The sequence below is a fragment of the Pteropus medius genome, unplaced genomic scaffold, assembly GCF_902729225.1.
Source record: "Pteropus medius unplaced genomic scaffold, Ma_sr-lr_union100, whole genome shotgun sequence".
NCBI classification, from domain to species: Eukaryota; Metazoa; Chordata; class Mammalia; order Chiroptera; family Pteropodidae; genus Pteropus; species Pteropus medius.
This window is the reverse complement of record NW_024347855.1, coordinates 146,509-173,259: the sequence shown is the minus strand read 5'-3', so window position 1 is coordinate 173,259 and position 26,751 is coordinate 146,509. Positions and strand designations below refer to the sequence as shown.

The window sequence follows — 26,751 nt, the reverse complement described above, 5'->3', positions numbered from 1 at the left end:
ATCTTGTTAAGAACATGGTAAGAACCAAAACTTAGTTTGAGCCTGGGTGGGAGAGTGCATTGAAATTCAGACCATGCAGTTGGTTGATGATGATCTTTCTGGTTCATGGAGGGGCATGTCTGATTTTTCCAGATCCTTTGTGCTGGGCCCTACCACCAAGTCAAATCAAACAACAAATATTAATTGAATGATTAGTCGGTTAAGAATAAACATAGATAAGTGAGTGGTAGGTATATAGCTAAGACTCTTCCTTGAGGTCACTTATGGACAGGGGGCATCAATAACAATGTATATATCAAAAGTCCCATTATTTTTTTTTTAACTTTTAAACATCATTTATTCTGTCCAGTTTCTACTTTGCCTTCAATCCACGATCTATCTACATGAGTGTAAGCAAACTGGACAGAATGCTGCCTCTATCCCTCAGTTGACTGGCAGCAGCTCTGAGCATTGGCAGAAATTTCTCAGCATGTATAGCAGACAGGCTTCAGGAAAAGGGAAAGACAAGAATCATCTGGAAAATGATTTCATCAGTCTGAAAAAAAAATATCAGTGTATCAGTTGGGGGGGTCATTCATTAACATCAATACCATTGTTTCCATCATCATTAATAGCAGATATTTATTGAGCACCTACTGAATATTGGGCTTAATCAATGACCAAGTAAAGGAATTAATTATTTCAGAAATTAATTAATTCAAAATTCCTCTGAATACAAAGTGTAGATTTTACAGGCTAAGGAATCTTAATGAAGCCTTATGTCTTAAAATGCTGGCTGTGTTTTTTAGGTAGTAATTCTTACATCTATCTTCTACCATATATGAATAGTTTTCTAAAGCTAATACTTGCAAACAATATTGGACTCAAATAAATTCATTCTTTGAAAAACCCAGACAACTTTTTAACTGTCAGTACATCAACAATTTTACCAGCCTGTAACATTTTCTGCCAAACTTTTGAAGATCATTAGAACCAGCTAAGTACAGTGTAATTCAGATGCCTAAAGCAGGACAGGGGAGAATCATATTTTGATTTTATTCACATCTTATTTTTCCCAAGTTTGACTCAATTTAAGCTTGGCTAATTCTTTTTCAGACCGACAGCCATTGAATTATGCAAATAGGCAGAACACGATTCCTCATAAAATGCCCCTTTTCTATTCTTTATTTACACATAGCTGAACAACGAGTTCCCATTTACAATTCTATGCTACAACATTTTCTGTAATGGATATTATAAAGTAATGAGACTAGAATTCTGAAATGAAAATAATATTGCTATTTTGTCATTAACCAGTTCCTCTAATCACATCATCTCCAGAAGTATGCATATGACTTCGACAAAGATGTGTGTCTAAACAGATATCCTAGCATCACTTTTACTTCATTTGTCTCACAGAAAACTCATCGGAACCTGATGAAAGCTACCTACTGAAGAAAAGCTTAAAATGGCCAAAACTTTCTATAACTAATTCTCATCAATTGAAAAAAAAGTTAATGAAGATTTGCCACCTAAACTGCAAAAAAAATATTTGGAGTTGTCCAAATTATTATAGATTCTTCAAATATAGAAGAAAAGGGGACAAGGAAGGAAGAAATGGAGGGAGAGGAAAACATGAGAAAGGAGAGAATGAAAAGACGGAGAGAGGAAAGGAAGAAAGCAAGGAAAAGAAGAAAGGAAGAAGAAAAAAAGTTAGTTGGAGATAGAATTCTTTGACTTTATTTATGAGTATGAGGGAGGTGAGGAGTAGTCATCAAAATGGCATCACTAAGCTATTCAAGATGTCTTGAGAAAATACTCATTGGAGTGGAAAAATATTCAATTCTTCTTTGTTAAGCACGCACAGGCAATTCTCTCGCCCTCTTTCATTTCCCCTTGGCTTGGATGCCATGACGACTATCATGTGATCCAGCAAACACAGCCCTTGGCAGGGTTGCACGGAGGCCTGAACTGGCCCCTCTCTGAAAGGAGAAGGTTAGTTTTGTTGTTTGAGATGCACAGGGCACCCCAGCTGACTCTTTCCTGTGGCAGTGAGTGCCTGCAGAGCACCTGGGAGAAAGCCTACCAGAATCACAGGAAAAAGGTAGGAAATGTGGGTGCCAGGCCCTAATGGCTCAGGGTAAGTTCCCCAGAGCAGAACTCACAAAATGCCAGGGCTCTCCGTGGAAATCAAAAGCTAATTTTCTTTTCAGAGACGAAATGGTTGAAATCACATTTCCTTAAAAGTTTGGTCATATAGGTTGCCTTACAATAAAAATTCTATTAAATAGATTATGGTTTTTATGTGCCATGTTTTAGAAACATCCTTTCTCAGTTAAGGCATATGTTTATAAAATACTTACTATCATAAATGACTTGAAAGTGTCATAAGACAAAAAGATCCGAGGGACCCTTTACCCTATCAAAACAGCATACTCCAGTAGGGACAAAAAGCCAACTTTTATCTGCATTAGAAGATAATTATTATTTCCATTTTAATTTGATGCAAATGTGGATGTCTTTTGAGAAGGTAGCCAAGTGGTTCCAAAATAGCCTGCTGTGATCCTCTACCTGTCAGACATCACTGGAACCATCCAGCTGCTCGGTGCTCTGTTGGCCATGTATCTCTACATCTGTGTTCACCGAGTTGAGAAATGCTCTTAAGAAGGGGATCTTCTGGAACGGGGCATTACTTTGTGTTGATTTAAGGTGATCCCCCAGGGCAGTAGACTCAAGGTTTTTTCAGGACAAAGAGACCCAGGCAAGCCTTTCTACTCCTGCAGGGTTTTACATGCCTGCGTTGCAATGACATGGTAGCCTTAGGGAGGCTTGGGTCACACTTATAGCAAAGCTGGCCCAGTGCCTTCCACTCACACCTGGGCCCTGAGCCCACTCCACTATCCCTTCGAGAGCCCCACCGGGCACTCCTCCTGGTCATTCCAGGGCTCGCCCTCACTTTCTTAGACCTGGTCTTCTTAGAATTCTTGTCTGTGTCCTCTCTGGGAAGCACCCCTCCCCTATCCCTCTGTAGTCCCTTGTTCTGCTGGCTCATGTCACTATATGATTGATGTAACAGATTTGTTTTATCTTGTTTGTTTCCTCCAGTCTGTGAGGGTGGTGGCTGTGTCCTGTCACCATATTCTCAACACCTAGAGCACACAATGTACACTTAGTAAATAGTTGCTGCCAGGAAAAGATTGAAAAGGATGAAAAAAAAGAAAAAGAATGGGCATGACAGTAATAAGTATAACTTGATAAGCATCACCGCTTTGAGTAACAGACAAGAATGTAAACACTATGGTATTTTGTTGTTCATTTGTATATCCCAGGGACTACACTCATCCCTGGTAAGAGATAGGTGGTCAATAAACACCCCCAGCTTAAGTTAAGTAACCAAGATCTGTGCCTACGACACTATAAGATAAAGAAGATTTGACAAAGTCATTGTGCAAAGTAGAGAAATGTTTAAATGGAGAGAACCAGCATGTTGATAGTTGGCACGGGCCCCAGGTATGGTTAGGAGCATAAATTCAAGTATCACTGACACATGCAGTTCTGTAGTGTCCCAGAAACACTTTGGTGCTGGGTCTAACAATGGATTGTTGGCATATCCTAATGTGGCTTGTGGCCAGCAGCAGAGCATGGGGTCAGGGAACCGATGATCCTGGTATGAGGTGTTAAAGGTAGGGCCTTACCTAGAGGGGAATAAACTGAAGATGGGGAGCCACATGAAGTCAAGGCATCAGTCTTGGGTACAGTCAACTAAGAAAGCTGAAAATAAAGAGCCTGTGGGTGAGGAATGAGACAACTGAAGCACAGCTTTCCAAAGGGGTGGTTCCATGTGAGGACAATGCCTGGAGTCCTGGCAGGGGTTTCCTGGAGAGGAGAAGTCAGTTCATGAGGATGTCAGAGAATGGAGGGTGTCAGAGAATGGAGGGAGCTGGAAAGGCTGTCCCTATGATGTAGAACTCATTCAGGGGAAGACAAATCTGTGGTCCAGATGCTAAAGGCCCAGGTGAATGAGGGGACACATGTGCCTGCAGCAGAAGGAAAGGTGAGGGCCACCCAGCTCTGCCTGGAAGCAACAATAAAGAACCAGTGAGACTCCATTTACCACTCCAAACCTCGCTAGTTGGCATTGAAACTTGGCTTAGAACAAATTCTTCTTCCATATTGGGGGGGGGCGAAGGGCAGGGGTGGTCAGCTCTTTAGACTAATTTCACTTCTTATTGCTTGGCTGAGAACCTGAGATATAAGGGACTTTGATGCAATAGAGGAGAGAAAACAGACTTGAAGGAGAGCACTGTGCCCAAAGCCATCTCTAGAAATCAAGCACCTTATCCTCAGCCTGGCATCTACCTTACACCTGAACACATATATATGCTAAAATAAAATAACTTTAATAAAATACAAATTGCTATTGATATTTTACTAACATAATAAAATATAAATATCTCATCCCTAAGCCAATATCTTAATTACTAGGGAAATGCTGAAGGTGTTCCCTGTAAAGCAAGAAATAAGACAAGGATGCCTACTATTTCTTACACTCTTTTAAATTGTGTTGGAGGTATTAGCCAATGCAAGTAGACAAGACAAATCAATTAGGCAAGAAAATAGGTATATTTTTTTCTATTTCTAGGTAAAATGAGAGAAAATGTGGAGAACTCAAAAGAATCAATGGGAAAACAAATATAAATTGGGAAAAATAATCGCAACTTTTATCATAGATCAGATGGGTAATATCCTTATGTATAAAGAACTTCTAAAAATAAGAAAAAAAATTCAAACAACCCCATGTGAAAATAGACAAATAATATGAACAAAAAGTTCACAGAAAACGAATTGCAAATAGTTCTTAACCTATAAAAAGGTTATCAACCTTACTTATAGTAGAAAAATGCAAATTAAACTTGCACTTTAATACCATTTCTCAACTATCAGTCTGGCAAAAAAAATTTCAAATTTGTTGGCAGTACTCTAATGGGCAAAAGAGCACAGCCCTGTAGGGGTCAGGGAAGGGGGGATGATTTAGCAATGTCTCATAAAATTATACACCCATTTTCCCTTTATCCAACAGTCCCATTTCTGAGTACTCATTCCAAAGGTGTATTTGCAAAGATAAAAAAGAAACTGCAAAAGATTCTAATTGCACTATCTGTAATAACAAAATTGGAACTAATCCAAATGTCCATCAAAAGTGAGCGGGGGGACAGCAATTGCACTTCTGAGTATTTAGCTAAAGAAAACCAAAACAATAATTCGTAAAGATTTATGCACTCCCATGTTCATGGCAGCACAATTTACGATAGCTACAAAAGATATGGAAGCAAGCTAAATGCCCATCAACAGATGATTGGATAAAGAAGTTATGGTTCATATGTACAATAGAATGTTACTCATCCATTAAAAAAATGAAATCTTATCATTTGCAACGACATGGATGAACCTAGAGGTTATTATGCTGAGTGAAATAAGTCAGACAGAGAAAGATAAATACCATATGATTTCACTTATATGCAGAATCTAAAGAACAAAAAGAACAAACTAATCAAAAACAGATTCACAAATTAGAGTACAATCTGGTGATGGCCAGAGGGGAGGAGGGTTGTGGGGCTGGAAGAATGGGGTGAAGGGTTAAAGAAGTACAAATTAGTAGTTGATAGATGGTCACAGGGATGAGGAGCATGGCATAGGGAATGCAGTTAGCATTAATATAATGGCTAAGTGGAGAGCTATAGAAGAGAAAAAGCAATTAGGGGGATTGTTTTATAAACTATATAAATGTCTAACCAATGTACTGTAATGCTTGAAACTAATAATAAAAAAAAATGAGTTAGGTGAATAAATTAGGATGTTTTCACACAATGAAGTACTATGAAGCTATAAAAAGGAATGAGAAACATCTATACATATTACCATGAAGTTATCTCAAGAATATATTGTGAAATGAAAAAAATGGGGTGAAAAATATATAAAATATGCCATGTATCTAAAAAAGAGGGGATGAAAATGTATATAAATATATATATACACATAAATTTGTTTACACATACACACATAATATCTATAACCTTATATTTTCAAAAATAGAAGAAATAACTGTAAAGTTAAAAGATTTGTTAACGAAGAATAGGGAGAAGATGATAGGGATAGGACCCAGACCACTTAGAAAAAGAAATTGTTTGGATTTGACTTAGAAGTCATGCAAATATTTTACATATTATAAAACAAATTTAAATTTTAAAAGCATTTCAAAATGAGTGCGTTCTTTAAACCCTCTCACCATCTAGCCCTTCTGCCATCTCCTGGCTCCCCCCACACGTGCTCTGTTCCATCACTGCACACTCCACGGGTTTGATTCCCAGACTGCATGATGCTCAAACATTAATTTTAGACAGACTCAGCTGGTGGAGCTTTCCCATGCTATCGCTTTCAGATTATCAGCTAATAGGTCCCAGTAGTATGATCTATAAGCAAGTATCTCTACTTGGGAGGATGCCTTTTAATTGCAAATAGTAATACATATTTGTATATGAACTCATGCATTAAGTCCATAACATTTTAAAATATAAATTCCTTCTCTTGTTTATACATTTTCTGATAGGAAACTCTATAGGAATCATTTTGCATTTAATCAATGTTTAAGGCACTCATCTTGAAAGTATTGCTGGAGGCTCAGAGATTAGAGTGAGGTGGAAACAGGGACATAATTCACTGTCTTAAAGGCCTTTGGCAACAGAGTGCATAATAGAAATGTCAATTGGTGGTTACGGGTAATGAATCCTCACTCCCTACCTACTTAATTCTCCACTTGGAAATAACAATGTAGGCTCATTTTTGAGGGCTGCTTGGTTCCTCCAGGGGATATTTAGATTCTGAATGAAGTCCTGAGCCTCATTCAGAACTTTTTACCACAGGCTGACTTGGAATCTTCGGTGCCATGAATAAAGATCTATATGGCAACCCAGAAACCAAGTAATCTAAGCTCACATTAATTATTTACTAAAAGTGTGCCTGGGATCACACCTCCCACTCTATGCCATAGGTCCGGAGTGCCCAGCCGATCGTGGATACCCGTGCCCCGCTGTCCCTCAGCCACCTCCACCTGAACCTCAAGAAGCTGAAGGTAACTTTCAGTTCTACCTTTCAGTTACTGTCACAGCTAACTAGAAAATGTTAGCTTAAAACCCTAGGAAAATGGAAAAGGCAAGCTCAATAAGGAATAAACAGGTCACCATCAAAGATAAAATGCCATCTAGGCAACCAGTTCACCTCATCCCACCCCAAATGGAGCTGGTCTTCCTGTTGATCTTTCTCGTCTTGAGGAAAAGTGGGGGAAGAGAAGAAATTGTCAGTGTCATTTATTTAGCGTGGTTTGAGAGTAATTAGCATCATTTCTTTAAACCAGACGGTTTCAAGACCACCTCAAAATATTTATTTCTTGAAGCTTAAGCCATCTAGTGAGAGTACGAAACACATGGTTATGGTAATAGTAATGACGCCAAAAGCAAAATGCTATATACTTTTTGTGTGCCTATTAAGTAATAATCTCCTAAATGGGCAGAGCAAAAGCTGAGTAACCAGTTTTGAGCAAATCAATAGATTGTTCAATTTAAAAACTAAAACAAGAGGATGGTTGTTTCTTCTGGGCTTATATTTTTTCTTTTTCTGAATAGTATAAAATAGCTCTCTTAAAATATAAAATTATTTCCTTATTAGCATCACTGTCGCAGGTCAGAATTTTAGAGGTTGACCTAATTTCACAAAGAATTTTATCATCTTCGCTGTTACTTCCACACCAAGCATATGAAATTTGGCCCCATCTTTATGTCTTTCAATTCATAGACAAAGGAGCCTGCATACATCACACTTGTAGCTGAAGCTTGCCACAGCAGTGCTTGCTGATATTTGAGGAGGCAACGTGAAACCCACAGGGTGCTCAAGTTAAAGGAAGAGTGGGGTTGAGGCGATCCTCTGAATAAATCTGTGCACATTATTAGCATAGTCGCAGCTGGTGCTTCTAAAGGCTCCTTGTGTGTCTGCCTGCAGCTGGAGGAGGAGCGGCTCTCTGTCATTGACAGGGACAACCGTCTGCTGCTGGAAAAGATGTCCTGCATTATGAGGTCTAAGGGACAGACCACCAACAGAAATGACTACGCACACAGGAGGTAACTGGGGGCCCCGGCACTAGTCAGCACCAAACTTGGAAGGACTCCGAGCCCTTGGCTCCATGGCCTGAGCAGAAGAGTTGCCCAGGAGCCAGAGTGAGGCATTTCTGCCCTTACTCTAAAGGGTCATATGCCAGAGAAATGCCTTTTCTCCTGTAATCTATGAATCAAAGTTTTACTGAAGACGCAACTTCACTCTGGAGGGTTTGGAGTGAATAGAGCAAGCCTGGGTGTCGGGAATGCTTTGTGCTTCCTGGCTTACCCACTGTCAAGCCCCTGTCACTAAAAGCTAGAGCTATGGGTCAACTACCATTTTCTTAGAACAGTTTATGTTAGATCTAGAATCACTCTCTAGTTCAGTGTTACTTACCTTGAAGTTGTAATGAAGGATAACAGTTAATCTAAGGTGTCACTCAGAGAGAAATTTACCACTGTCCTCACTCCTAGCTCTAGACCTCTAAGATTTTGGCCAGGGAGAGAATCAGGTCATAAAACAGAGAGCTCATGATCTCTTCCCCAAAGGAACTGACTTCATCTGCAGCAGAGTGTGGGGAAGTGTAAGCCTCACTGGACATAAAATAAAAGGCATCCAAATTGAGAAGGAAAAAGTAAAATTGTCTCTATTCACAGATGGCATGATCTTGCATATGGAAAGTCCTAAGGAAACCACTGAAAAGTTATTAGAACTAATACACAAATCCAACAAGGTAGCAGTATACAAGATCGATATACAAAAGTCAATTATATACAATTACATATTGCAATGAACAATTCAAAAATGAAATTCAAAAAATCAACAAAATACCTGGGGATGAATTTAACAAAACTTATATTCTGAAATTGTAAAACATTTTGAGAGAAATTAAAGAAGAGCCAAATAAATGGGAAAAAAAAAAATCCCTTGTTTGTGGATAGGAAGATTTAATGTTGTTAAGATGGCAATATTCCCCTAGCTGATCTACAAATTAAATGCAATCTCTATCAGAATCCCAGCTGACTTCTTTGTAAAAATTGATAAGCTGGTTCTAAAATTCATATGGAATTGCAAGGGACACCAAATAGTTGAAACAATCCTGAAAAAGAAGAACAAAATAGGACTCATGTGTCCTGATTTCAAAACTTACTATGAAGCGATGATAATCAAGACAATGTGGCACTGTCATAAGGGCAGACATGTATATCTGGACTTTCAATGGAACAGAATTAAAAGTCCAGATATATACCCATGTGTCTATAGTCAATTTTTTTTCAACAACGTTGCCAAGACCATTCAATGGGGAAAGAATAGTCTTTTCAACAAATGATGCTGGGACAACTCTATGTTCATATGCAAAAGAATGAAGTTGGACTCTTACCTCACACCATATACAAGAATTAACTCAAAATGGACGAAAGCCCTATATAAGTGAAACTGTAAAACTCTCAGAAGAAAACATAGAGGTGAGTCTTCCTGACCTCATATTTGGCAATGGCTTCAGCTATTACACTAAAAGCATGAACAAAAAAAGAAAAAAATAGATAAATTGGAGTTACTCAAAATTAAGAACTTTTGTGCTTCAAAGAACACTGTCAAGAAAATAAAAAGACAACCCACACAATGGGAGAAAATATTTGCAAATCATATATCACATAAGGAAACTGCATCCAGAAAAATGAAGAACTCTTACAGACCAATGATAAAAAGACAAACAACCCAATTAAAAGATGGGCAAAGGATCTGAATAGATAGTTCTCCAAGGAAGATATACAAAAGACTAATAAGCACATGAAAAAAAAAAAGCTCAACATCATTAGTCATCAGGAAAATGCAAGTCAAAATCACAATATGATACCACTTGACACCTACTAGAATCAAAGAGGCAGATAATAGCAAGTGTTGGTGAGGATATAAAAAATTAGATCCCTTGTCTACTGCTGGTGGAAATAGAAAATGGTGCAGCTACTTTGGAAAACAGTCTGGCAGTTCTACAAATGGTTAAACGTAGAGTTGCTATATGATTCAGCAATTCCACTCCTATTAAATACACAAGAGAAATGAAAACATGTCCACAAGTAAAACTTGTACATCAATGTTCACAGAAGCATAATTCATAATAGCCAAAAGGTGGAAACATCCAAATGCTCATCAACTGAAGAATATATAACCAAAATTTGGTATACCCATACAATAGAATATTATCCAGCCATTTTAATGAATGAAGTACTAAAATATACAACATGAATGAACCTTGAAAACATTATGCTAAGTGAAAGAAGCCAGTTTCCAAAAGACAAGATATTATATGATTCCATTTATACGAAATGTCCATAATAGGGAAATCTATAGAAATAGAAAATAGATTAGCTATTGCTTGGGACTAGGAGGATTGAATGTATAGTAAATTGATAGTTAAAGAGTACATGGTTTCTTTTGGAGGGTGATGAAAATGTTCTCATTGATTGTGCTAACGGTTGCAATGAAAATGTTCTCATTGACTGTGCTGATGGTTGCTCATATCCAAGACACTTGTATGGGGTCAGGAAAGAGTTTTCATCTTAAAAGAACAGGCCTTAAAATGCTAAATAAGTCTCACTGCTGGAAAGATGGTGGTATAGGAAGCACCAGGAATCTGACTCCCCATCTAGACTACAATTGAACCAGCAGAATCTATATAAAATATCTATGTTGGAACTCTGTAGTCTATTGAATGCTTGCATCTTCCAGGGGGAAGGCTTCCATGGTAAATGTGATTAATTTCAGTCAATATCAGGTTTGCACATTGATCACTGATTGCTGCTTCTAATCACAGATGTGCAGATGAAGAGGTGGCAGCCATTCTTGTTGCACCTATCCCCATTGGTGCAGGACCATCCTAACTTCAGCTGAAGTGATTTCCAAGGAACTTAAAGGATTAATGCTTTTTCTCTAGCTCTTCCTTATTTTCCTCTTTTCTCCTTTTAGGAGTCAGACATTAAAGACTAGGACATAAAAAAAAAAAAACCTACTGCATATATAGGAAAAATTGGAAAGCGACAGTGCATCCTAAGAAAAGACTCAGAAAGAAAATAAGACATTATGTTTGATCTTTGGCACAGAGACAGCCTACAACAATAAAAAAGTTTTAAAAACCAGCAAACCCTAAGAAAGGGAAGAATATGATTTCCAGAGTTACCACATTATTAGATTCAAATGTACAGTTTTCAACCAAAAATCACAAGACATGCAAAGAAACAAGAAAGTAAGCCTCATTCAAAGGAACAAAAAGTGAATCAACATAAACTGCCTGAAAACGACCTGATGTGAATTATACTAGACAAAAACTTTAAAGCAACTCTCTTAAAGATGTTTAAAGAACTAAAGGAAGATATGGAGAAAGTCAAGAAAACAATGTGTGGACAAAATGAAAACATCAATAAAAATGTACTTGAAAGGTATAATAACAGAAATGAAAATTTTACTAGAGATATTCAAAGTCAAATTTTAACAGGCAGAAGAAAGAAACAGTAAGTTTGAAGGTAGATCAATGGAAATTATCGAGGCTGAGGAACAGAATGAGAAATATTGAAGAAAAGACAGAAGGACCTAAAGGACCTGTGGGACATCTCCAAGATTAACATATACATGTGGGAGTTGCAGAAGAAAAAGAGAAAGACAAGGGGCAGAGAGAATATTTGAAGAAATAATGGTTATAAATTTCCCAAATTTGATTCAAGAAGCATAACAAACTTCAAGAAAGATGAACTCAAAGATATCTATGTGAAGACACATTATAATCATACATTGGAAAGAAAAAAGAAATTTGAAAGCAACAAGGAAGAAACAAATTATCACATACAGTAATCATCAATATGATTATCAGTAGATTTCTCATCAGAAACTTTGGAGGCCAGAGCAGTGGGCTGATATATTCAAGGTGCTAAAAGAAAAAAACTGTCAACTAAGAATCCTATATCTGGCAAATCTGTCCTTCAAAAACAAGGGAGAAATTAAGACATTTCCAGATAAACAAAAGTTGAGGGAGCTCCTGACCACTAGAACTGCCCTGTAGGAAATGGTGAAGGGAGGCCTGCAGGGTGAAAGTAAAGGACACTGAACAGGAACTTGAAGCCATATGGAGAAATAAAGATATCAACGAAGGTGAATACATGGACAAATATCAAACCTCATATTATTGGAACTTTGATTTGCAACTCAAAATCTTGTTTTTTACATAATTTGAGACTAACTCATCAAAAGAATTATTATTTTATATTACCAGTTCCCATGGTGCATAGCCACACACAAATAATAGAATATACACAGAAGGAAATTAGAAAAGAATTCAAATCTTTCACTACAAAGAAATCAAGTAAATATAGAAGAAAACATTAATACAGGAAATGAGAGACCAAAAACCTATATGACATATAGAAAACAAATAGAAAAATGGCAGAATTTCTTCCTTATCAGTCATTACTTTAAATATAAATGGATAAACTCTCCAATGAAAAGATGAAGATTCATAGAATGGGTACAAACAACAATATATTGTCTACAAAATAATCACTAAGATCCAAACACACAAACAGATTGAAAGTTAAAGAATGGAAAAATATATCCCATGAAAATAGTAACCAAGAGAAGAGAGGTGGCCACTCTAATACCAAATGAAATATACTTTAAATTTAAAAAGTTTACAGGAGACAAAGGATATTACATATTAATAAAATGTTTATTACAGCAAGAAAATATAAAAATTATAAACATTTATATGCCTAATGACAGATCATCAAAATATATGAAGCAAAAACGGACAGGATTGAGTTGAAAAACAGACAGTTCTACAATAATTGTTGGAGATTTCAATACCTCACTCACAATTATGGATAGAACAATCCGACAGAAAATAAATAAGGAAATAGAGGACTTAAATAACACATTAGATGTAACAGACATATACAAAGCACTTTACTGATTGACAGTGTGCACATTCTTCTCAAGTGCACGTGGGACATCTTCCAGGGTAGACCATCTTATGTCACAAATTAAATCTCAGTGGATTTAAAAAGATACAAAATATTTTCTCTGACCACATTGAGATGAAGTTAGAAACTAATAACAGAAGAAAAACTGGAAAATTCACAAAATTGTGGAAATTAAACAACACATTCTTAAACAATCAATTGATATAAGAAATCATAAGAGAAAATAGAAAATACTTAGAGATAAATGAAAATAAAAACATAACATATGAAAATTTATTGGCTGGAACCAAAGTGGCATTAAGGAGGGAATTTATAGCTATAAACATACTAAAAAATAAGAAAGATCTCAAACCAACCACTTTACTTTCTAACTTAAGGAACTAGAAAAAGCCTCATGACCATAGGGAGTCTGTCTATTTTGTTCATCAGTGTAGACACAATGCCTGGGCACACAACAGGTGTTCCATAAACATTTGTTGGATAACTGAACAATCAAATGAGCTCATCAATGACTGTCCAGTCATTAAATTCATTGAACTGTTTCCTTTTAAAGTTTTAAAAATAATATTCATATTTTCCTGATCAGAAAGTAATACATATTCATATTAGAGGCTAGAAAGAAAAAATTTAATTACCTGTAATTCCATTGCTTGGAGATAATAATTTTTGTATATTTGTCTGCATTTTCTTATAATTATATTTTTGTGCACATATATGTGTATTACGTACAAATCAAATTGTACCTCATATATAATCTTACATCCTGACTTTTTTCACCTAACATTAAATCAAAAGAATTTTTATATTTCATTAAAATGTTTCCTTGAACATTAATTATGGGTTCATCACATGTTCTGATTTGACGGCACCAGAGCTTTTAACATCAGTGTCCATTCCCTTCCGGTTTTAACTCTTTCTCAACTCTCTCTTACATTTCCTTTCTGTCTAACTATTTTCTTCTGCCCTGTTTGGCCCTCTGCTCTCTCCTTAAATTCCCTTCAGTGCTGGTGCCCTTTCCGATCCCTGCTTTCACTTAATCATCACTCCAATGTTGCAGATTCCTTCACATATCCATGTCCTTTGCATTATTGTCACCCCAAACATCAGCCAAACAGGTGATTCTACGTAAATGTTCCACCATAACCCAAACCCAGTTAGACCGTGTGCTCAAGTTCCAGCTCCACCACCGGTTCGCTCTGTGACTTTAGGCAAGTTTTTAACCTCAGAAAGACTAATAATAGTGCCTACCTCTAAAGGCTAAGTTAGATAATCATATTTCATAGATTCTAAGATATACCCTCCTACTTTCCCCTACCTATCCCCCACTCCACATTTTAATGGCTCTGAAGTGGGAGTGCATCTTACAGTGCATAGCAAGGCACAGTTTTGCTGGCAACAATTTTTCTTTCTTGGTGGTATATAAAATAATGGACGGCAATCTGTTATCAATGAAGTGCATAAAGTATATAGAAGAGTGATCAAAAAATGTTCTGATAGTAGATGATGCTCCACTATTATTTCCTATTTCAACAACTCTCCCCATATTCACCCAGTTGCTTGATCCTAAGACCTGTGCTTCATTTTTCTCTCCTTGCTCTGCTCTCTCACAGCTTATCAGGAGCCAGCTGCTCTTGGTTCTTCCTCTCCAACAGCTCCCTTCCTTACCTGGATGCAGTTACCTGACTCAGGCCTTTTCCACCCTCATCTGAACCACGGCAGTGGGCTCCCAGTCTCATTCCCTCCAATCTGTTCTCCGCCCTTTCTCCACAGTGATCTTTCTAAAATGCACTTTTGAACATGATTTAAAGACATTCGGTAGCTCCTCATTGCCTTCAAGATGAGTCAGAACTCCTTGAGCTGCACACAAGCCCTCCAAAGTCCAGCCTCTGTCAACCTCCCACTGTACTTCTCTAGATGTATGTCACCTGGGATTTCCTTTCTCTTCTTGCTTGCCTGGTGACACCCACCATTCTTTCAGGGCTCTGTCCCAGTATCACTTCTCCTGATCGCCACCTCTTCCTACTGTCGTCCTCAGGAAGCCCTGAGTATTCCCACCTCTGTGTCTCCAATGCATCCACAGCGCTGTGTTTTATTTTCTCCTCTACATGTCACTTCCCTTAACTGGGCCATAAGTTCCCTAAGCTCAGGACTGTGTTTGTTCATCTCTGAAACCTAGCACCTCCCAGTCTGGGCACCCGGAGAAGAATGAGCTACTAAGTGTTTGTAAAACAAGTGAAGGAGAGTAAACACTTCCTCTCTGAGAGTCCTTTCTACCCTGTTGGCACTCGAACTCATCCTCTTTAATGCAGAATGAGGACTCTGTTACAGGCTTTAACTTTCAGTATTTCAAGAAATATGTATGCTGTTTTTTGGAGTCTAAACAGGGAGAAAAGAGAACAGGAACTTCGTACAGTGCAAAGAGAAAATAAAATCATTCTGGGAAGGATCACGAACTCAGAGCCGTTGTATCTAGCTCAAAGATGGCAAGAAGATTGGACAAGAACTGAGAAGTACAGGAAGGCCCTTGCAAAGTATCGTGGGAGACAGCAGACATGCCAAGGGAAAAGGTACTTGAGGTTTCTTTTTCTCTTTTAAATCAATAGCTATCTGAAATTTCCATTCACTTCCTCAGATTCATCAAACACATGGGCTCACTGATTCTTTGCTGTTTTATGGCATTTTATTCTATTGTCAAAAAGTGTATGCCAAATGGTCATATCCTAATAATAGAAGACACAGAACAATGACTCAACTGATGAATTCATCCACTATTTCCTCACACACACAAAAATTATTAGAGATAAAAATGAACTCAGTTGATTGCCTATAGGTTGTGCAAGAAAGATTTGGTGAAAAATAATAACTTAGCAGGATAGTATGCATAAAACTATCATGCGACAATGCTGAATTAGCTGTCATACACTGTATCCAGAAAAGCAAAGAAACGTAGTAATTTGAAAGAGTTTGCCAGATAATTTAAAACCTCCATCTCACCGTTATTGCTGACAAAACCATAATTCTAAATAAAGAAAAACTACTTTTAATTTTGTCATTAATTATCCTGCTCATGAATTTCCCATGAATGAAATTAAAGTGTTGCAAGAGCTTCACTTACTCCCCTTACCTGGATATATAGCCATTATATTGTGAAGCATTTTGTCAGATTGCTTTCTCTTGAAATCTGGTTCATCATAAGGAAAAATGCATGGTGTCAAATTTTCGGTAAACACTGCTGGTCCCGAGCCCCACTCCTGAGCATGCTCCAGGCCCTATAGGCTCCTGTCTCATGCTCATCCCCCAAAAGGTTCTGTTTCTTTAGGTCCTTGCTGGCCCCACAGGCATTAGAGTTAGTGTTGGCTCTACCAGTGCTTTTTCCTTGACTGGTAGGGACTTGGGAAGTCCCAGCTTTCTTCCCTGCTTGAACATTTCTGACAGACTCTTGAGGCATGGAGAGAACAAGTATCTTTTGCAATGATGCATAACATATAAGCAGTTACTAATTACTGAAGCATTCAGAGAATTTAGTTTGTTTTGCAATTTACATTGAAAACTTGAATATTTTGTTTCAAATCTTCATTTTTAATTATAAAACGAATATTTCTTTATTGTAGAAAACAAAATTTCAAATAGTACAGAGTATCTAAGTAAAAGGTGGGACTTCTCTTGGACTGAACTCCCTAAAAGTAATCACTGTTAACTACATGTTTGTGAACATTGACTTTATTCATTAGTTGTTTTTTTAAACAAAAATAGAGTCATACTCTATGTAGTTTTCTGCAAGTTGCTCATTTCATTGAATAACGTCTCATGGAAATAGTTTCATGTAAGTACGTAAAGATCTTTTCTATTCTTTTTTAGCAGTTAGAAAGTATTTTTGTGCAGATGTGCCATAATTTATTTAATCAATTCCCTAACTGTAGAAATTTAGATTGTTTCCATTTTTCATTATTTCAAATGAAACTATGACAATTATCCTAGCTCATACATATCTTTACACATATTATTTCTGTAATTTATATTCCTAGAAGGAAAGTTGTTAAATCAAAAGGTATGCACATTGAATTTGTTGATACAGTCAGATTGCTCTCTAAAATGGTCTAGCAATTTGTACCTCTAATTACAGTGGCATCAAATGTCTGTTTCCTCACATTCTTGCCAACACTGGGTATTATACATATTTTAGAATCTTAGTCCATCTGATTTCTTCTTCTATGAACTAATTGTCTGTTCAAACATTTTGATCAATTTCCTACTGGGTGTGTCTCTTTTAGTTATTAATATGTAGTAACCGTTTATATATTATCAATATTTACTTTTTTCTATTATCGATGTCACAAATTTTTTCCCTTATTATTACTTATCATTTCACTTAAATTTATTTTTAGGTTATCAAATCTGTGACTGTTTTCCTTTATGGCATCTGGTTCTTCTGCCATGCACAGAAAGGACTCTTTCAAACTGTGATTGGAAAAATACTCTTTTATATTTTCTCCTAATGCTTTTATAGGTTTCTTAATTAACTTTAAATATATAATTAATATAGACTTTAATAAACATGGAATTTTTATACATTGTGTAAGTTAGAGAGCAAAGTTCATTTTTCCCCAAATATATTGCAAGTTAACAAAATCAGTTTGCAATATCATAAAATTTTCAGTTTTCGTACTTTATACAGAGGTTTACAGCAGTTTACACTCCTCCCATTCACAGCCTCACACGAATACATCTCCTAGGTCCTCACCAGCACAGAAGGAGGAATTAATATAGGAAGAAGGCAAGAGAACTAAAATGTTAAATCAAGCTATGTTCAGACTGCAATATGCTGATCAGTCCTGCAGCCCAAACCTCAGGAAACCTGCAGAACAAAGAAAGATTTCTGCTGGGATTTCTAACAACCCATTTCCCTATACCCTGAAGGGAAAACAGGAAAAACAGAATCTTTAAGTGGCCCCTTCACAAAATAAAATCAGTTCATTCCCTAATGGCTAAAACCATGAGAAACCTATGCATTAAAGGCTGGGAACTGCCAGCACGCCTTTCAAGCTACAAATTCTTAACTTTTCACGCTACATATACTCCTATCCTTCCTTACTGTCTGTCCATATCTAAGGAAAATGGGTAAACAAAGTATTTAAACTGTAACTCACAGGAACTAAAGAATATATATAAACTGAATTCTCTGAACACTCCGAGTTCCTCTCAGTGTCTTTACTGTGTCCCTCTCACTGTCCTATCTCTCTCTCTATTGTCTCTGTCCCTTTGAGTGTCTCACTGTCTCTCTCACTCTCTGCCCTCTGAGAGGAGTCTACACTCTGTCTCTGGAGTGTCACCCCTTCTCTAATAAACTTTCCTTTTGACTCTAACTTTGGCACGTGTCTAAATGCTTTTTACGCTCTGCCCAGAACCCTCTTCTCTCTCCGTGCAGGACTTGAGTCTCTTCCGACTCGGGGAATTTGCCCTGTCCTGCATCAGAATCACCACCTTGATTGCTAGTAAAGTTGTGTCTCTTCAAGTGAGTTCTCTGTGTCTTGGGGCCCTTTTCCACTGGGACCCCATGTTATTCGCATTGTTACCTCTGCTTCCAGCCTTCAGTTTATATCTGTCTAATTTGTCCGCCCCCCCGCCCCACACTTCCACCCCTGACCTATGGATGTTGCTGTCTCCCCTTAAGAACTGGATCTCTGAAGATGGGGCATCTCCTCCCACGCGCTTGTGGCGCACACCCGATGGTGGGGGTGGGGGTGTCTGGCGCACCTGGAGTATGGTCCGTGGCTCCTCTGGGGCTCGAACCCAGGACCTTCTGCGTGTAAAGCAGATGTGCTAACCACTACTCTATGGAACCACCACTCTAATTTGTTTTTTGACATCATTTTATTTTTAATACTTCTGTGTCATTTTATTTCACGTTTGTGTCTTCTAAACAGAATACTGTAATTTTGCTTTTCATTTAGTCTCCCTCAGTTTTACCCATCTGTTTTTATTGATATAAGTATTGTGCTTGCTTTCATTTCTGTTTGGTTTTTTTTTTGGTCTGTGTTTCTTTGCTCCACCACCACCACCCCCCGCCCTCCCTCCCCGCCACGTGCCCCAAATTGTTTTCTTTAGCAAATGTCAAGAAAATGTTTGGAATCTATGCTTCAAATCCATCCTTCATTCATTTACTTTGACTCTCTTAAAAGTCCCCTTTTACATAACAGGAAACAGATAAAGCCCAAGAGATGTTAAGATAAAGCAAAACAAAGAAAAGGAAAACAGAAGCCTCTAGAATTAGGGTTTCCTGCAGCGGCAGCTCAGAGACTGCACTTTATTAGAAGTGTCACCAGCTTTGCTAAGTGTTTCAAGCTTGGCCTCTGTGATGCAGCCCTGAGGAATGGTGCCTTGGCTAGAAGCATTTACTTCTGACAAAGACCAGACGGCAGGGAGCCAGGCTGGCTGGCTTCCCAGCTCTGGGTCTCCTGGTGAGATTATCACGGCTCTGTGCTTTCCCTTCTTATGAAAAGACAAGCATAGAAATGCACACGGAAACAAATGCCAACTCATTGCTTCTGGATCCCAAGTCAGAATTGTGATCTGAATGTCCCAAATCAAAAGGTAGCTCTGACACGAGCAGCGGTCACACTGGAGCCTTCTGCTTCTGTGTGTCTGTGAGGGAGGAAGGTAGTGACAGGCACAGGGACAGAAAGATGGGCTATGGAATTCCTCGGTCGAAAATTTCCTTCCCTGCCATTGGGTCTGAGGGCTTTGAACTAGCAGGACTTGCTCTTTTCCTCCACGCCCCCACTCCCTCCGCCCCCCTCCCCTGCCCGCCCTCAGCCTTGGAAACATCAGGGCACTTTTTATGGGTAGGGCTCTTCCCTCTAGAAAGAAAAACAAAATCAAGCTATTAAAAAACTGCAGGTTTAAGAAGGAAAGAACTAAGTTGTATAGGACAAGAAAGTTGGAAAGTGGTCTGAAGAAATTCCAATAGCCGCCCTTGACCAGACGCCACCTCCCAGATATCTGGTCAGCTGGGTCTGGAACCTTTGCTGGTCCAGTACACACAAGATACATCACAGTTTACCTTTAAATTTCCAGAAAATATGCCTCTCGTTGACTTGGCAGAGAAAGCTGCCGATCTTCCCTAGAGCCCATATTCTTTTTCTTTTCCTGGAGCAGTGTCTCCCAAGGGAACACTGTACATTTCTTACTTTGCCGAAGGGCTGCTCTCCTGATATCTCAGTCTTTTTTCTTTTTTCTTTTTTTTTGTTGTTAGTTTAAATATTAATTTGAAAAATATCTCAAATATTTTGAAGGAAGGGTTTCAACTTTCCACCCTTCTCATTCTTTTCAAATCATCCTCATTTATCTCTAACTCCAGAGTAAGAAATTACTTAATTAATTTGGTAACATTTTTTACTAAGGGAGGATCAGATATCTATAGAATCATTCAATAAAATCCATTAGCCATCCTGGAATTTACTGAAGCCCTCAGTTAACTGGAAGTTGTATTACTCTAATCTAGTACCTCGACCCCAAATAACGCCCATACACGAAAAGGAAATAAAAATAAAACAAACACAAATGATCTCTAGGAGCAACAGTTAAATGTTTGCGTGGTCAGTGCAGAGTGGCATGGTGGAGACACAGGAAACATGAGGCTGACTCCAAGGTCACTAAGCCCCCTTTGAACCTCAGTTCTAGTTTATAAAGAAAGAACATGAACCACCTCCTAGAACTCATGTCAAGGTTAAATGAGTAGCATTTGCCAAAATGACTATAAAAATACCTAGCATTTATTTGGCAAGCAATTAAATTCTTTCTGTCTTTACCGTATGCATCTGCCACACAGAATAAAAACACTGACAAGTAAAATAACACTAATTTGAAAAGATATCTGTACCTATGCTCATTGCTGCACTATGTTCAATAGCCAAGACATGGAAACAACCTAAGTGTCCACTGATGAATGAACAGATAAAGAAATTGTGGTATATTATATAATACAATATTGTTCAGCCATTAAAAAAAAAAGTAAAATCTTGCCATTTGAGACAATAGGGATGGACCTCGAGGGCATTATGCTAAGTGAAATAAGTCAGACAGAGAAAGACGAATACAGTATGATCTCGCCTACATGTCAAATCTTAAAAAAACAACAAAACGAAACAAAACAAAAAACCCAAGTTCATAGATACAGAAAACAAATTAGTGTTTGCCAGAGGCAGGGGAATGGGAGAAATGGATAAAGAAGTTCAAAGGGTTAAAAAAATAAATAAAAGTAAAGACAGAGCCTTTAACATTTATGCAAACCCTAAATTCTGTTTATCAAAAATCATTTATTAAGAACATTTGGGAAAGTCGTATCTTAAGACATTTACTCACCTCAAAGAATTAGTGTATATGGTTGTATGTGTGTATTGGAGAAGTGGGTGTGGAAATAAATGGGGTGATGAAAAAGTAGGAATTGCCGTTAAAGTTACTTCAATTCTTCTCTGATAATAAAGAACCAAGAATAGGGTGGTATTTTCACATAAGTAGTTGAAATCAAGAATTTAATTATCGAAATATTTCTGTATCATCAGTCAACAATTTTTATTGAGAACCTACTATATTTCAAGCACTAGGCATAGCTACCAATAGGAATTTGTTAATATAGGCTTATCGTTAGAACTGAAAGAGCATCCAGTAGGTTTTATTTAAAGGGTTTAACCATTTAAAACACTGGAAAAAACTTTAATGTGGCTTACTTTAAGCTACAGAAATCCATCACCGTGTTTATCGAGCTAGCTTTTCAATTTACCCCTTGAGCAATATATAAGCTGTGGGAGTATTCTGTAATTATATTGGCCATCCCTTGATGGGTTGTTTGCCTGATTATATCTTAATTATATTGTGCAAATAAATAAAACTCTAAGAATTCAACTAGAATTTTAGATGAAACACTGATATGTTTGTTGTAGCCCCCACGCACTATGGAAGGTTAAGGCATGAGGTCACTCTCCAGTGAGAGAGATGGCAGTAAGCCTTAATTCTCCCCTTTTCCAAGTCCGAATATTTCCCTAGCAGAAAAAGAAACCCTATTCTGCTTCTTTTCTTGAGAGACCTGCACAACTAGGTCCCACTACCAAAGACTTTATCCACAGATGGTTCCCAGAACAGCCTTCAGGGAGGGATAAAGGAAATAAAAGAAAGAAAAAAAGAAAACAAAACTGGGGTTTGGGTGGCATCTTGAAGGCACTGCACATCCAACACCAACAAGTAGACTAGTTTCGAAGTGCAAATGTAGAAGTACTGATTTAGTATAAAAGTACTTTGATGCATTTTGGAAAATTTTCAACATCAAAATTGTAATAATAAAAGATTATCTGATTTAAAAGACATTTCTCCAAAGAAGTTGTATAAATGGCCAATAAGCCCATGAGAAAATGCCCAACATTATTAGGGAAATGTAACTCAAAACCATAAGACTTTACTTCACACTCACTAGTTGACTAGAAACAAAAGACAAATGTCGAAGAGGGATATGGAGGAACTGGAACTCTCATCCTCTGCTTATAGGCATGTTAATGGTGTAGCCACTTTGTAAAACTGTCTGGCTATTCCTCAAAATGTTAAACAGAAAGTTACCATATAACCTAACAATTCCACTCCTACCCAAGATAATTGAAAACGTATGCCCACACAAAAATGTGTACAAGAATGTTTAGAGCAGCATTATTATAATAACCAAATGTCAGAGACAACTCAAATGTCCATTAACTGGTGAACAGATAAACAAAATGTGATATAACCATACGATAGAATATTATGCAACTATAAAAAAGAATAAAGTTCTGATGCATATTACATCGTATAAGGTAAACCTTGAAAACCTTATGCTTAGTGAAAGAAGCCAGATATACAAGGCCACATATTGTATGATTCCACTTACATGAAATGTCCAGAATAGGCAAGTCCATAGAGACACAAAGTAGTTAGTGACTGACAGGGGCTGTGGGGAGGAGAATCAGGGGATGATAGCTAAGGAGTATGGGTTTTTGAGGGCAGAGTGATGAAATTCTTCTAAAATTGGATTTGGCGATGATTCACAACACTGAATATACCAAACCCACTGAAATGTGCACCTTAAAAGGGTGAATTTTATGATATAGAATTATGTCCCAATGAAGTTGTTATTTAAAAAAAAAAAGATTCTATGATTAATTCTAAATAAAGTAGAATTGTCAATAAATTGAAATACTCCATTTTCCTATGCATTCTAGCAAATTAATATTTTACTGTCCTTGCCTAAGGAAGGTATTTGTTTACAATACGTATTTTTGATCCAGCAGGAACCAAAATTTAACTTTAGTAAGGCCACACCAAGCCTGGACCCAAAAAGTGAAGTGGGAAGGGAGGACTCAGAACACAAATTGCAAAAAAGAAGACAAGTCTGAGAAGCAACAATGGGGAAATGGCAAGGCTGTCATGGGCTCCCCAATGCCCAAGCCACCACTGGTTGTCAGGGCGGCTGGCCAGGTCCTCTCCACTGTTATCACATTGAGGACAGCTGTATATGTGCATGAGGCAGCACTCTAAAATAGTGTGTGTTTACACAATGTACTTGACCACATGATGCAGCAAAACTATTTTTTGTGCTTCTTAGGCTGATAACTGGAAACAAATTATGTAAAGTAATATTGGGAGTTCACAGATTTCAAAGCAGATTTCTTTCTCTAGCTATTAATACTTACTCTGTTACCATATTTTGTGCTGTTGCGGATTTGTTTATAAACAAATTATAATTCCCAGGTGGATTTGTATAATTTACCTTAAAAACCTGTAATTTTTTTCTTTAACAAATATTTAAATAAATCAGATGAAAACTCAGTGTGATGAATCCTGACTCCACTACAACCTGATTCCAGAACACATAACCTAAGATGTGAAAGGAAATCAGTGGGTCTTTGTTAGAGTACTTAAGTGAAGCTGAGAGTGTCTCAGAAACTACTTATTTTCTCCGTCATGCCCAGGTATGATCATGCTTAAACTATTCCACAACAATGAACATCTATCTTATAGTCTCAAAAAAATGGTTAAAAGAGACGTGGTTCCATAGTGTAGCGGTTAGCACGTCTGCTTTACATGCAGAAAGTCCTGGGTTCGTGCTCGGGTGGAGCCACGGTCCATGGTCTACGGCCATGCCACCCTGAACAAGCTCCATCATGTCTGATCTCGGAAGCTAAGAAGGGTCGGGCCTGGTTAGTATTTGGATGGGAGACCGCCTAGGAAGACCAGGTGCTGTAGGCATAAATAATAATAAATAATAATAAAAATGATTAAAAGACTCATACACACCCTCATTCATTTATTCAACAAACTCTGTGTATGTGCCAGGCACTAGGGCAGCCTGGGACTCAAGATGAGGGAGACAGACATGGTCTCTACCTTACTCTGAACCCCTCATAAGGTCACGTGCTATAGATTAAGGTTGAATTCTCTACTAAAAAATAAATAAATAAATAAAGGAGAAGAACAAGAAGCTACTTTCATGCCTTTAAAACATACTTGAAGATCAACAGCCAGTCTGGTTTTAGGTTTCCATATCTAAACACAATCATCCCAGATACTTCACTGCTCCTACAGGCAGGCCTGTTAATCAGTGGTGTTTAAAATCATGGACCTGGAGTCAGACAGACCTGGATGTGAATTATGACTCTTCAGCTGATTCACTGAGTGACTCCCAGCAGATTACTCAACCTTTCTGAAACCCTCATCCACAGAGCAAGGTAGTGCTAGAACCTGGCTTGCAACTGGGCGCTTGGCCTTCGGTGCATTGTAGGGGTGCTCTTCAGAACCTCTCCATGTTGTCCACAGCCACTTCCTGTTGTGAAGCCTCAAAATGGGCACAATACTGTGTTAAGAGTCTAGATCAGTGCTAAATTTGCTAGAAAAATGTTCTTTTCGTAGCACCTGTATACTTGGTTTTCAGCCCTCATATCTGCACCTCCTTTTAACAGTGGCAATTTAGGGCTGACATCAGCACTTTCTGACTGTACAATGAATGAGTGTTTTTGTGCCTTGATCCTCACCCCAATGACCACATTACTCCCAGAGCTGTATTTTAGACTGGTCTCTGCAGCCTTGTCCTAAAAAACCCTAATGTAATGAAATTTAAACAATCTATCACGGACTTGGAAATTTTGCTGTTTGGTCATGAGAACATTATTCTCTTTTTCCACCTACCACTTCCCAGAGAGCTGACAGTTTATGACGACTGCCAAATTATTCCACATAGTCAAGAAGTGCACTCTCTGTTGGAAAACAGACTTTTTTTTTTTTTTTTAACAAGTCTTCCTGTACAAGGTGATTTCAGCTCCTTCTTCTTTACGCTTGGCTCGGAGAGTATTTAGTCAGCAAATGGGTCTTATTCCGTTAATGCCCCTTAGGGTGAAAAGTGGCCATCCAGGAGCTCTGATTTTGAAGATAACTTGAAAAAGCAAAGTATATACCAGGTATGTTTTCAGGTGAAAAGATGTGTTTGTCCCATATTATATTGTTCATCAAATTAGTTTAAATGTGTAGAACTTTGAAATACTGTTAAATCACCATAAATAAAATAAACAGGAACAGTAGGGCAGGGGCAGAGAAGGAGGAGTGGTAAGGGAGAAGATGGAAGAGCAGGAGGTGGGAGAGGAGAAGGGGAACCATGCTGTGCCATGCTGAGCTGGGTGCTGTGGCCCAGGCCAGCACTGGGTGAGGCAAGGAGATGCCTTGTGTAGAATGGAGAAGGTGCTTCCCTCAGGGCATGTGGGGCCTGACTCTGCACTCAGGGGCCTGAGAGTGAACATCCCCTCGCATCTTCACCCTGGGACCCTTCTCTGTACCACCCAGCCCCCAGCGAGAGCTTTACAATGTAGTGGCCACTCTCTCTTTTCTCAAGGACAGTGAAATATGGGCCTGCCAGAAACTCCAAAGTTTATTTTGGGCCAATTCTGTCAGCTTTTACATTACTTGCTCTCTTGCTTGCTGCTAAATCAGCCAAAGGTGCCTGAATGGACCATATAAGGCTGCCCTTGGGACTCCTGTATCCCCTGTATCCCAAATGGAGAAGAAGGTCATTATAAAGGGCAGTCTCCTTTCTTTCGGCCTCGGAGTACATGTAGGTCCCTCCGGTTGCCAAGCAGTTAAGAGTCTTGAATGTGAGGGAATATTCCAGAAATGCAGATGTGGGCAGTTGGATAGAGTATCTAGGCCCTCCCAGTGCTGAAGGTCTATAACTTCTTACTTTCAGAAATGGTTGTCTGGCCTGGAGGTTAAACTTGCCCAGCAGAGAAAGCAAACTCTTGTGAGCTAAAGTCAAGTTCCACAAACTGGGTTGTACAGAACATCAAGGGGGCACATTGAAACAGAATTAAAACTGGAAACTGTGGCATGGGCTTTAACCACCAGGAAACAAGAGCAACTGATTTTGAAGATAACTTTTAAACAGCAAATTGTAGTGTTTTCAGGTCTATAGATGAGCCTATCCCAGGTCATGCTGAGTTTGAGCCACTCAGTGAGGCCTTGTTTTGCTCAAAAAACTGCCATAGCTTCTGGTATTTACCAACTAGGACTGTTGTGTGTAGGATTTAATTGTCTTCTCCTATCATCATTAACTATAATGTCCTACAATACTGTAGACACATCATAATACTTC

General features: G+C 38.1%; 1 protein-coding gene, 1 long non-coding RNA gene and 1 pseudogene across 6 annotated transcripts in view; 2 read left to right on the top strand and 1 right to left on the bottom strand.

The window, feature by feature from the left end:
• LOC120615606 (uncharacterized) overlaps positions 1 to 20,298 on the bottom strand; it is a 41,161-nt gene extending 20,863 nt beyond the window's left edge. Inside the window, exon 1 of one of the 2 annotated variants that reach the window (XR_005656322.1) lies at positions 20,155 to 20,298. This is a non-coding gene — a long non-coding RNA (uncharacterized LOC120615606). Of the gene's footprint in view, positions 1 to 16,218; positions 16,873 to 20,154 lie in introns of those variants that run through there. The other variant, XR_005656321.1, reaches the window with a different exon arrangement.
• Positions 1,585 to 23,858, top strand: CFAP97D2 (CFAP97 domain containing 2). Of its 4 annotated transcripts, none has more exons than XM_039878745.1 (5): positions 1,585 to 2,083; positions 7,028 to 7,108; positions 8,032 to 8,150; positions 15,467 to 15,661; positions 23,405 to 23,858. In XM_039878745.1, exons 1-5 carry the CDS (start codon positions 1,994 to 1,996, stop codon positions 23,649 to 23,651), a joined length of 732 nt encoding a protein of 243 aa, XP_039734679.1. In that variant the 5' UTR covers positions 1,585 to 1,993; the 3' UTR covers positions 23,652 to 23,858. The 4 variants fall into 4 exon arrangements, with proteins under 4 accessions (XP_039734679.1, XP_039734680.1, XP_039734677.1 ...); XM_039878746.1 differs by having other exon boundaries at positions 1,586 to 2,083; positions 15,479 to 15,661; positions 23,402 to 23,858; XM_039878743.1 differs by having other exon boundaries at positions 1,586 to 2,083; positions 23,402 to 23,858.
• A 385-nt stretch (positions 23,859 to 24,243) lies between these two features.
• LOC120615640 (uncharacterized) lies at positions 24,244 to 24,362 on the top strand (annotated as a pseudogene).
• Positions 24,363 to 26,751: the final 2,389 nt, after the last annotated feature.

Coding starts and splice junctions, on each gene's coding strand:
- CFAP97D2 (XM_039878743.1), top strand. CDS start 1,994: ATGCACAGGGCACCCCAGCTGACTCTTTCCTGTGGCAGTGAGTGCCTG. Junction 7,109..8,031: donor TGAACCTCAAGAAGCTGAAG/GTAACTTTCAGT, acceptor GTCTGCCTGCAG/CTGGAGGAGGAGCGGCTCTC. Junction 15,662..23,401: donor CAGACATGCCAAGGGAAAAG/GTACTTGAGGTT, acceptor TTTTTGATCCAG/CAGGAACCAAAATTTAACTT.